We start from the raw sequence: 12,400 nt of genomic DNA, 5'->3' as shown, positions 1-12,400 counted from the left end.
TCTCCCATGCTACATTTTTTAGAATTGTTAAGGATATATTGCATACAAATTTTGAAGAATCTGAGATGAGATTTATGTGGCTCACCATGCCCCTGAAGATTCAGCAATGAGATCACCTGGTTTTCGATCAGAGCCAGGTTGATAAGATGGAACACAAAGTAGTTCCAAATCTCTTTGATTCCCAACCACAACAGTAAGGCGTTCTTCATTGACATTTTGGTTAGACAGAGAAGACATACGCTTTGAGTCCTCTTTAGACGAGCTGCTAATGAAATGACCGCCGGAATCCCGACACTTTCTCCCTCTATGGGTGTCCACGACACCCATAGAGGGAGAATAAATTAGTGTGCCAAGCGTAGCGAGGCACCGGGCCCGCTGCGTGGCGAGCACAGTGAGCCCGCAAGGGGGGGGGGGGCATCCACATCCCCCCCTTGTCGGGATTTTGAATGCCGGGATTTCATATCAAACCCGTATGGTGAAGTAAGAACAAGATGGGTAAAATAAAAATCATGAAAAACTCAAGTTGACCTGGTCAACAGTCTACTTTTTTCATTCCGACATTTTGAAATTTAAATTTGTATTGAATGTCACATATCAAAATAAACAATAGAGCATTTCAAGCGTTGTTATGACTGTTTGATTTTTTTTGGGGGGGGGAGGGTACAGAATAAAGACAAGCGTGGGGTGGAATGGGGGGGGGGGGTACGGTATTAGTGCAATAATACAATACAATAGAATGGTCATATTCAGAGAATACATACAATTTCTATATTCTACATTGCTAGATCCGATTTATATTCCTTCCAATTTAGCCATAGCTTGGTTGCTGAATATGATGGTGATGCACTATAAGTTATGCCAGCCGTTTCAAATTCAAAATGAGATTGCACCGCCTCTTCTATCTCTATAAGACTAGGTATATTAGTTGTCCTCCATTTGCGGGCTAGGAGACGTTTAGTTGAGGACAGTATATGCCCAATTACATATTTATCAGAGGATGAGGTGATGTCTGGAAAAATATGGAACAATGCAATTTTTGATTGTGGGGCGATAGCTCTATGTAATATAGTGGAGACAAGTCGGAATACTCGTCTCCATAGATCAGTCAATAGAGGGCAAGACCAGAATCTGTGATATATTGATCCCACCATGCCACAGTTACCCCAGCAGGAACAAGGGTTCGTGGCGCTTATCCTGTGGAGAAGGGTGGGAGTCACATACAACCTATGTAGGAGTTTAAAATATTGTTCAACATGGGATATACATTTAGACAATTTAAAACACATCTGAAACACGGATTGCCATTCCTCTTCTGATAAGGTCAAGCCCATATCCGCCTCCCATTTGATTTGAGAAGAGAGCTTTGAAAAATGTTGGGGTGTGACTAGGAATGTATACCACCTAGATATTGCGCCTTTACCATTTGTCTTTTGGAGTAATGCTCCTATCGCATTGGGTATTGGCTTTAGAGCCTGAGGGGGTGGGGAAATAGTTCGCAACCAGTGTCTCACTTGTAAGTATTTGTAGAACTCTTTCCAAGGTATAGAATATTTTTCTTGAATTTGGGTGAAGGAAAGTAATGTTCCTGAGTCTATTATGTCTTTCGGGGAGATAATGTTATTAGATATCCACAAGTCGAGGGACAAATTCGGGATCAGTCGTGCTAACCCCCTCAATGATAGTTCTAACGTGGGTAGTGGCCCTCCTAACATACGGGACCTAAAAGTATTCCATGTTTTGCATATCCCCTGGACTACTGTGGAGGTTTGGGTGAATTGCTTTATGTCTGAGGGAGGTAACCATAATAGGTCCATGAGAGGGAACTGAGATGCTAGGCCCCTTTCCACTATAATCCAAGGTTTAGGTTTATCGGTACTCATGCATGCCCCTAGACATTTTGACCTTTTGAGGTAGACCTATTGACTGTTTATATAAACCAGGGGTTCTCAAACTCTGTCCTCAGGACCCCATCCAGTTCACGTTCTTCAGGTTATCTGGCAGGTGCATTAATTACTCATTGACACATTTTAAAAGATCATTATTTCACTTGGGATTCTGTGAGGAGACCTGCAAAACATGCACTGTGTGGGGTTCCAAGGACCGAGTTTGAGAACCTGTGATCTAGACACTGTAGATCTATCACCCGGAACCAGGATACATAGATGTGATAGAAAGGTCGAGCAAAAACTCCTTACTACAATAGTATGACTTTATCCGGCCATGGAAGGTTCTCAGCATTAAGAGACCCCTACTCACATTAATCAGTCAGCAAGGGCTTGGCAACCGCAGAAGAAGAATAAGCAAAAAGTACAGTCCCTCTGCCAAGCGCCACAGCGGAACCCCATAGTCTCCGCTACAGATCAGCTATTCCGGTCATTGGAAAGGGCCCTGTCCTTTATACAGCAAAAATGTCTTACAAATACAAATGCTATATTGGGTTTGACTATTTCTACGTGACAAAATGAGTGTCACAGAACCAAGCATTCTGCCCTTTGCGGGTAATGTGTCGCTTATACATTTTTGACTTATTTAACTGTGAAAGTCCCCGGCCCAGCTATTATTCCAAGGCTCTGAGACTTCCTCCTGTTCCTGTTCAGTCGCCCTCTACTCCCAAGTGTGTCATTATGTTTTAGAAAACCTAATCTGTAACCATTGCTGCATATTAATTATTTTGTTATTTTTAATGGTTTCCTCATATTAATGGTTTCTTCATATTACCCATATAGCTTCTCGTACATGTTCAGAAGTTGAAGCCCTCCTCAAAGTTTTATAAGGCAGAATAAATGTTATTATGCAGTATCATGGTCTCTCTTTTGGGGTCAGGGAATCCAATAGAGAACATGTTACCAGTGACCTGTATACCCCTTTCACATTGCAAATGCCGATGTTTAGCCCCCACAGCGACCTGGCTTATTGACGTCAGAAAGGGAGCAGGGTGGCGGCGCATCATTGGGGGGACGGGGTGAGGAGGCAGTGCTTGAAGCAGACACTGCATCCTCCCTATAGTGTGAATGGGACCAGGGTCGCTCAACCCAGGTTACTTCTTCACACTACACAACAACCCGGGTCCGACCTGGGATTAACCCAGATCATTTCAAAAGGCTCATTCACACTGCACGTTAACCCGGATTATTTCTGCAATGTGAAAGGGATATTACTAGTGTCTCCCATACCAAAATTATGGATTTCTTTAAGTGCAACTGAGATAGTGGCACCATTGCTTTTTGTGGTTCCCTGAACACAAACGATGTTTCATGCACAAAATGATTGAAAATATTTTATACAATGACCTTCAGGCTGTGTGTATATAAGGTGTATATGAAAAATAAATGCTTCCAAATGATCTCATGCCCAAGACATCACATTATGGGACAAATGTATTATGCCTTAACAAGTGATAAAGTGGAGAATGATTAAGAGTGATAAAGTAAGTAGCAGCCAATCAGCTACTGTCATTTCTCAAACACAGGGCCAGATGCACTAAGCTTCAAAAGTGATAAAGTGGAGAGTGATAAACAACCAGCCAATCAGCTGCTGTCTGACATTTTTCAAACACAGCCTGTGACATGGCAGATAGGAGCTGATTGGCTAGTACTTTCTCACTCGCTAATGGGGCCTACACACGTAGAGATTTTGCTGAGCGATCCTAGATCACACAGCACGCAGGGCTGCACAGCGACGTGTGCGGAGCGATCTGTCAGGGTCAGTTTTTTCTGGTGAGAACACTGGCCCTGCCTGGTGATCTAACTAGATTCATCCATAATGCTGGACCTTAATTGCAGGGCAATAGCGGTGCGTGGGGCCGCTCATCGCCATTGCCATGGCCCCTACACACGGAGCTATCTAGGGGTATTTTCTAAGCAATCTAGACAATTTAAGTCAGGTCGCTTAGAAAATGCATTGAAATCACCCCTTGTGTAGGCCCCATAAGGCTTAACGCATTGGCCCTATGTTATGCAAATATGCCAACCTCCAGAATATCCAAAATACTTCTGTTCCCAAGCAATTTAGGCATGGGAGACCAAACCTGTAATGCCTCTTCCTGTACACACAGATCCCTGCTGGCTACTCCTGCTGTGTGCTCACCATATCTGAATCTGGACCTATAACCCCCGAGCTTCCTCTCCTCTGTTGACATTATATAATCATTCACTCTTATCTGATTTCAGATATCCCGAACCTTAATGCTTTATTTTACCTTGAGTCATCAGTCTTTTCCTCTATTATATCTGAATCACCTACAAGTTGTACTTATATCAGAGCTTTTCATCATCTGCAGAAAGAAATACCTGCAGACCAATACTGCTCGACAGGGCCTCCGAGAAATGGGGGGGGGGGGGGGGACGGGTACAGTTTACCTGGGCCCGGCTGGTCAGGGGGGCCCGGACATACAATTTTTTATTTTGCCGGCAGCGAGTGCGCGGGCAGGGCGGCCGGGTCAGCTTAGTATGTAGCGGCGGCCGTGCGAGACACAGTTGTCAGGATGGGAGTGGGTCCTCCACCTCTGCGGAGCTCTCCTGACACTCTCGCGAGATGATGATTTCATCATCTCACCATTCTGTCTGCAGCTGTGCGAGTGTCTCGACCACCATCCTGACAACTGTGTCACACAGAGCCACTGCATACTAAGCTGACCCTGCTCTCCTTCAGACCCGGCTCAGGTACAAATGCAAGCAGGGAGGGGGAGGATAGATACAAGGGGTCGCAAAGGGGCCAATCGCCTCCCCCCCCTCTTCTAGAAGAAAAGTTAGGCTCAGTAAATGCGGGGGCTGTCTGTGTGTGGCTGGGTATGTGACAGGAATAGCCACGGAGGAGCGCTACTCATTATCCAGCAAAACATGCACATGAGGAAGTTGTACTGGGGAACGCACTGACGCTGCTGCTATCCTCTTTCGCCAGGCGGCCACCTGCCTATACGTGCCTGCTCTCACGTGGCAGGGTAAGCGGCACATCTGCCCCTGATACGTGCAATGCTCCCCGTACAGACATGGCGGCAGTGTGCATGTATATGGCTGGCTGTGACCCGCACTGTGCTGGAGCCCCGGCACCTGCTACACAGCCCTCCAGCCTGGAACCTGCCAAAACTGTATAACTAGTACGGAGAGTATGTGGGGCAGTAACAGCGCCACAGGAGCCCACCTGCACTATGCTGTCGTCATGGCAGGGGAAGGCTGCTCTCATTACACGCAATAGTGACGGTAAGGTATGGTGATATCCCCCGGCACCGCCTGGGGAAGTTTCCTAGATGTGGAGATGCCCTGGCCATTGCACAGCGTGTAGTCATGGGCAGCTCTGCAGGCGCCGGCAGCGGCACTCCGGCAGAGCCGGATGTCAGCAATGCGGAAGTGACGTCAGGCGCGAGAGATTCGGAACCCGATGCGGTTTGTTCCTTGGGAGTGGGTCATCTGGAGCAGCTCGGGGTCCAAAGTACAAGCGTATTACTGCAAAAGGCGGGCCGTCGTTTCAGCACCATGCAGGACATTTTTCTCAAAGCTCTTTGTGAACAGAGAGCCTTGAGAAAAACGCCCTCCAAGGGGCCCCCGGAAAGTTTTTGTACCAGGGCCCAGGGTTTCTCTTGGCAACCCTGCTGCTGGGCATACACGCTACAATTATCTGCCTGATATAAGCAGATAACCCTTTGATGCCACCAACACTCCTCAAAAACCTACCCCTTCCCCCATTAAAAAAAAGGTCACCGTTTATTAATTGGAGTATAAATGTACTATAATGTCATTCGTGGCTAAGATGGTACTGCGGGACACCAACCCTTATCACAACTGAATCATGTACCGACCTGGGGGGCCAGGGTCACCTTCTTGCAACTTAATCCTTGAACCGACCAGGGCTACCCTCCTCCAGTCTAATGGCTTCAGCTCGTCCCCACATATGGGTGGTACAGTCTCATGGGGCTGGGCTGTCTCCTCTATTCCTGGCACCACTCCATGGCTGGCCGCAGAACTTCCGCCTGCTGTGACCTATCCTGTGGATAACGAATGTTGCTTAGTACCGTGCTCCTCCCTCGCCTTTGTGAGATCCTCCGCTCAGACCCCCTGTGCACCCCAACCCATCTGCCTGTTGACTCCCACATGCTTGAACCTCCTGCTATGGAAAGTCATCCACCCTGGGGGAAAAAATGCCAAAACAGGGGGAAAATGCCCAGTGTGTATGAACTGAGTGATTTCCCCCAAGCGATCTTCCCCATCATCAGTCAGCATACAGGCTGGGCAAAATTGCCCAGTGTGTATGGACCTTTATATATTCATTTATAGTGAGTTATTTTTACCACCTGCCCCACAGACATCTCAGTAACCTGATTTACTAATACACTAGTCTATTTTATTTTACAATAGAATGGTTCGACATGATCACACATTCCCTTCCAGCAGCAAATCCATGTGGCCCAGGCACAGTGTGATTCTATTAATCTCCGTACTCTGAATGCAAGACTCACAGGTCGGTAATGATCATACAGTATTCTTCCTTATGCATCCTCACTGTATAGAGCAGGGATGGTCAAACTGGGCTCTCAGGACGCCAAACAATGCATGTTTTCAGTTATTCGCACGGAATCACAAGTAAAATAATTAGCGCACCTGAGCTCATGCTGGGTGACCTGGGAAATATGAAATGAATGGGGGTAATAAGGACGGAGCTGCGGAACTACTGGTGTACAGGAACGTTAGGATACCAACTAGTCACTTAAAACCACACAGCAACAATTGATGTTCGATAAATACCAAATAGAATCGGACTGGTTGCTAGGGGCAACATATCCACTTTTGAAAACCCACGATTTAGTAAATACACCCCTAGGGTTATCTTACCCCTCTAGTGCAGCATTACATCATCCACTCTCACCGACAGGGTAGCGAGATTACTTGTGCAGCTATCACACTGACCCAAGCACTGGATCACATCTCTAGCAATACATAAATCAGCCAAAGGCCTTTACTGCAGATGCTCTAGAACGCATTCCTGAAGAGCGACATCAACACTCAGGTGCTGCTGACACAGACACCAGGGGAAAGGGGGATTAGTAACAACTGCCAGATAAATTACTACCGAATCATGAGAAAACTAATCTCTCATGCTCCTGAGCTGGGAACTTGATACAATTGAAAGAAGAAACTTGTTTCACAAGTTGGTCCCATTGTCAAAACATGTAGACCATCTCAGAGAATGAAAAAATGTAATAGACACACAGCATCCTCATACATCTAGACTCAATACGCCATGCAGCGCGAGCCACCAGGTCCCGTGCAACTTTGCTAACGTCGGCCATCTTTTTGTGCTAAAATGCATCTAAGTCACAAATCACTGCAACCAGGATGCACAAGGAGACTCTGCTGATTCATTTGATATAAGACAATTGTATACTGTGAGTGACAGGTAAAGACAGATTACATACAGAATCCCTTTCACGCCAAGCCCCGGTAACTTGCTTGTGGTGAAATGGCTAATCTGGGTTGTACAGCCACAGCTATGACCGGTGTTCAGTATCCCAGATTGAAGTCAGGGCTTTGTCATGAGAGGGGTAGAACGTTTATTTGACCAGAACAAGCCATAACAATATTTAACATCCACAACAAGCATATACAATTCTACTGTGCCGCGAGCAGAAGAACGACTTCTAGGAAAGGTAAGTATTCATTCTAGCACCCGCCAGCTTTGGAAACCCATGCAGTTCCTCTTCCCTGCCTGGGGTGTCGCTGTCTGCTGTAGTGCTTCTAGCACAGTGTGGTCTGTATATCAGCACTGATATGCAAACCAGATCTGTGCTAGAAATACCACAGCAGACAGCGACACCCCAGGCAGGGGGGATGCAGTTTAAATCCCAGTGGTCGGGATCCCGGCGTTCAGAATCCCGACACTTTCTCCCTCCGTGGGTGTCCACGACACCCCTGGAGGGAGAATAATTATTATTTTTACAATTTTGTTTTTACTTTAATTTATCATTACTTTTATTTTCATTCTTATTTCCACTTTTTTATTCATTTTCACTTTTTCCTCTTATTACTTCAGCGCTCATATCTATTTTAATACCGTTCCCATATAACTGAGCTGCTACCCGCATTTTGAGCGCAGTTATATTTAATCAATTCGTAAAGTCCAGGTTAGGAACAGGAACATAATAATGATCGAGCCATCTTAAGACTGGGGTTAAAGGCACCAGCTGCAGAAGTCCTCATTGTCCTTTGACTTCAACATCACAATATTTACAGACAAACATACAAAGCATATATCCTAATGAATCCCGTAACCAAAACAGATTTGGTTTCCTCCTCCAGACAACTTTGAGTAAAACCTTTCTGACTCCTATGAGTAATGAAACTATAAACTCCTTGCTCTCGTGGGGAAGGAATTCTCGGTACACCTACGCTTTCAAAGAAAATATTTTGTTTCTGTGCAGCTGTCATATACACGGTCTTTGAAATTAGCAGACTTTCTACAGGTAGAGACCACTGTGTTTTTGCTTTTGCTGAATAGACATTGCTGGGTTACTATATGTTAGCAAAATACACAGGATAACAACAATATTGTAAACCAACTATATAAAAAATTAAATATACAAACAAAAAAACAACAACATCAGCTGCAATGAAAAATAGGACCGCAAAAATAAAATCATAAGGAAAGAAAAACAAAGAAACTTTTATGCAAAACTGTACCAACGTGCAGCCAGGTACAAACAGGTCAATAGGCAAATCTGGCATGTCAGTTTAAAAAAAATAACAGTTAACACTTCACAAGCCATTTTGCATCTGCAGCAAGTACATGGGTGGCTGAACATACACCAGAGATAAGTAACCTGATACACTTTAGAGGCCGCATTGGGATACCCTCTACCCCTTTAAAATGGTCACACAATTCTCTAATTCCAAATAGTAAAATAAAGGAATACATTTCATTAATGAAACAGACAACTTTCTGTAATAACATATCAGCAGGCATGTGAAGCAAGTGCTACAATCTATAATAAACAGATATGACAATAAAGGAGGGGGCTGCAAGTAAAGGCTTGATCTTTGGGTGCCGCCAGTGGCATACTCTGATGCCTGCTGTATAAAGAGCAATGTTTGCACTAGGTTAGCGAAAGTCAGTCGTGCCCAGTTACTATAAAAGTATACAAGAACTGTTAGAGATACTATAATAGGATGAGAGATTCAGAAAGTGAGAGATTTGGTAAGAAATCTCCAGGTTTTTTTAAAGCAGCAATCATTTACACTGCATACACTGCATAGTGTTCACTGTAGCATTTTGTGCGGGCAGGGCCCCGGGGGGCGGACCGGGCCCGCTGACGTCACAAAAGGGGCGTGCCCGGGCTGCGACGTCAAAGAGGGCGGGCCCGGCCACCGCCGTCATTAAAGGGGGGCGGGCCCAGCCACAGCCGTCACCAAAGGGGGCGGGCCTGCTCCTCCGAATTCGCTGTGCTGCCGTCTACGGCGGCGCTGGGCTTCCCCGTGCGGTGTGTCGGGGCAGACACCAGGCTGTTTTAGCTGGGCACTGCTAGAGGGGCAGGGCCCCGCTAAAACAGCCTAGCGGGAACACAATCTGCACAATCAAACTGGGTTTGCAGTGTAAATGATTACCAAATCTCTCACTTTCTGAATCTCTCATCCTATTGAATTCCACCAACTGTATGCCCAGTTACAGGTGCTGCAGCTCTGTCAGAGTTTGTCAACATTGCAATTGCAATATAGAGTTCAGACATGCGTATGGATTAGGATGGCGGATACAGTCCACCTATATACATCAGGCTACCTGCAGGATTTTGTGCTGCAAAGAGCTGTAGGCAGGATATAGAGCGGTAGTACGTGGGGAGAGGAGGATGCCAAACCCACTCCAAAAATGTAAACACAAGCAGAAGAGTAAATGGAATACTGAGTCAATACAGGAACTCCACAAAACAAAGACACCATTACCCTTCATACAAACTTGGTGACCATCAGTGTAAACATCACCAATTAACATACTCATAATATAAATCTACACTTGGCACAAAACAAGGCACAGGTATCATTTGTGCTTATTGGTATAAAAATGCTGTGGGAAGAGATAAATGTTGATCACAGGAATACATCTGATTCCTGATTAGCCTCAGAACTATTGATTGTTTTTAAACAATGAACCCAACTTTACATGAACATTGTGGACTGTGATACTTCCGTTATCAATATAAGCTGGTAACTTGTGAACGCTGCTTACACTCCAGTCACGAAGGAACTACAAGTCACAGCTAGAAAGGTTTAGCCAGCTACAGGTTAGTTAATGTGACTGTAGGATATGAAGGTACTATTTCTATACATCTTACAATATAATCAAAACCTCTCAAACTTCTTTGTTTACAAAAACTCTATGCATGCAATAACAACTGTAGGTTTTATCTCCATGCTGTCCCTGTGCGAAACGAATGTCTGTAATCTACGGCAGGACATACTCATTTTTTGGGTAGTTTTTCTAAAGAATCCATGGCGGAGCATAGATTAGCATAGGCATTACCATAGCATAGTGATTACCCATGTTCTCTCAGTTCAGGGATGGGGAACCTTTGGCCCTCCAGCTGTTGTTGAACTACACATCCCAGCATGTCCTGCAACAGTTTTAGTATGGCCAAATAGCAAAACTGTTGCAGGGCATGCTGGGATGTGCAGTTCAACAACAGCTGGAGGGTTGAAGGTTCTCCATTGCTGTGTTAGGTAATCCAGCATTAGCATTAAGGGGCTCATACATCAGCAATCAATTGCGGCAATTCCGCGTTTTGGTGTATAAAAAAAATATATATAAAATGTTAATGTATAGGGAATCACTGATTACATGCAAAGGTCTGCCAGAATATGGTGACAATCAGACAATGTATTATTAATACATAATAATCAAGTGACTTGGAGACTGTTACTGGTGTTGTACTAGTAAAATGGGCACTTTCTAGGGATCTACAGAACTGATCTTTGTATGAAAATGATCTGTCAACCACTGGAAAGTATCAGCAATTTATGTATCTTTTCTGGATATGTCTGGCCCCCATTACACGTGTCACAGACGTATCCTGTTACAGATGTTTATGTGACAGATGTGACTCCATTATTAAATGGAATTCTGCACACTCATACAGTCATCTAGAAGTGTGTAAATAATTTATGTGTATGAGTAAGTGCCTTGATCCTCCCTTAATTGTGCAGTGAGTGTAGTATAGTAACAAAGTGTGGCTGCAAAGTTCTAAGACAGTTGGGAAACACTGAGCAAAGTCCATAGAAGTCCTATCAAAGGGAAGACCCGGGGGACATATAGTGCATAAGAGGTCAATGTAGGTGGTAAAGCTGCCTACAGAGACAGGAGATCCCCTGTGAAATAAATATATATACATACACACACACAAACACTTGGTCCCCTGCATTGACATTATTCTGCCACATGTATTGCAGCAGAGCAGGTACAGTGGCTTAGCTGCATTAGGGATGTACACTACAGTACAGTATATACCCCCCCCCCCCCCATCCCCCCACGCAGTTGCAGGTCCCACCGGCTGTCTCTTACCGGCGCTGCGTTCTATCCTCCAGGGAGCCTCCTGCCATTCCCGGGTCCTCAGTACAGGGGACATCGCTGCTATTACACCCGCTGCCTCTGCCTGCAGTCTGTGGGTGAGTGCCGCCCGCCGGGCGGATCCCGGGGCTGGGCGGTGACGTAGTCAGGCTGGGCAGGGTGAGTGCTGAGCCTGTGTCTCCTCCGGAGCCCTCGCCCCCCGCCATCTTGCCTGTGACTTTGTGGAGTGGGACTGGACGTAAAAACTGATTATGAGTCTTAGCTTTTGTATGCAGGCATGCACCACTCACTAGTACTAAATCCATAAACGCTGGAGAAAACATGTACAGTATGACACACTAAGGGCAGAACATTTTTATCATATGTAATTACTTATTACTCCTTGTATAATAATTATTATTTAGGGTTTTACTGGGGTAATTCATGGCAGTCACTGCCTCAATGCAGCTACATAAACCACACTGACATGAACTTACTGTCTTACCAAACTGGTTTAGTGGGATATACGGTCACTAGGTCTACAAGCATTGAGTCGACAAGCATTAGGTTGACATGCAGAAAGGTCGACATGAATGAAGGTCCGAGGTCCACATGGATTAGGTCGACAGGTCATTAGGTTGACACAAGCATTAGTTCGAGATGGGGAAGGCCGACAGTCAAAAGGTCGACATTGGGGTTTTTCACTTTTTTTTCGAGCCGACGTGCTGACAGGCGGTATTTCATGCCCTACCATCCACTAGAGCGTGGTGGGAGAATAAAATAGTGTGCCGAGCGCAGCGAGTGCGGAGAGCCATGCGAGGGGACACGGTGCTACATTTTAGTGTCCATGTCATGTGTCGAAATTCGGGACAAAAAAAAA

General features: G+C 45.3%; 1 protein-coding gene across 2 annotated transcripts in view; it reads right to left on the bottom strand.

Annotated features, from left to right (window-relative positions):
- RELL1 (RELT like 1) overlaps nt 1-11,758 on the bottom strand; it is a 50,877-nt gene extending 39,119 nt beyond the window's left edge. Inside the window, exon 1 of one of the 2 annotated variants that reach the window (XR_014459025.1) lies at nt 11,536-11,758. Coding sequence is in view for 1 of the 2 variants with exons in the window: in XM_083158527.1 (XP_083014653.1) it covers nt 11,536-11,599 (64 nt within the window). In the remaining variant the exon portion in view is untranslated. The remainder of the gene's footprint in view (nt 1-11,535) is intronic. The other variant, XM_083158527.1, reaches the window with a different exon arrangement.
- Nucleotides 11,759-12,400: the final 642 nt, after the last annotated feature.

Source organism: Crinia signifera, chromosome 1 (genome assembly GCF_055691185.1).
Source record: "Crinia signifera chromosome 1, ASM5569118v1, whole genome shotgun sequence".
NCBI lineage: Eukaryota > Metazoa > Chordata > Amphibia > Anura > Myobatrachidae > Crinia > Crinia signifera.
Note: the sequence above shows the minus strand (reverse complement) of the source record. Positions and strands in the feature narration are given on the sequence as shown.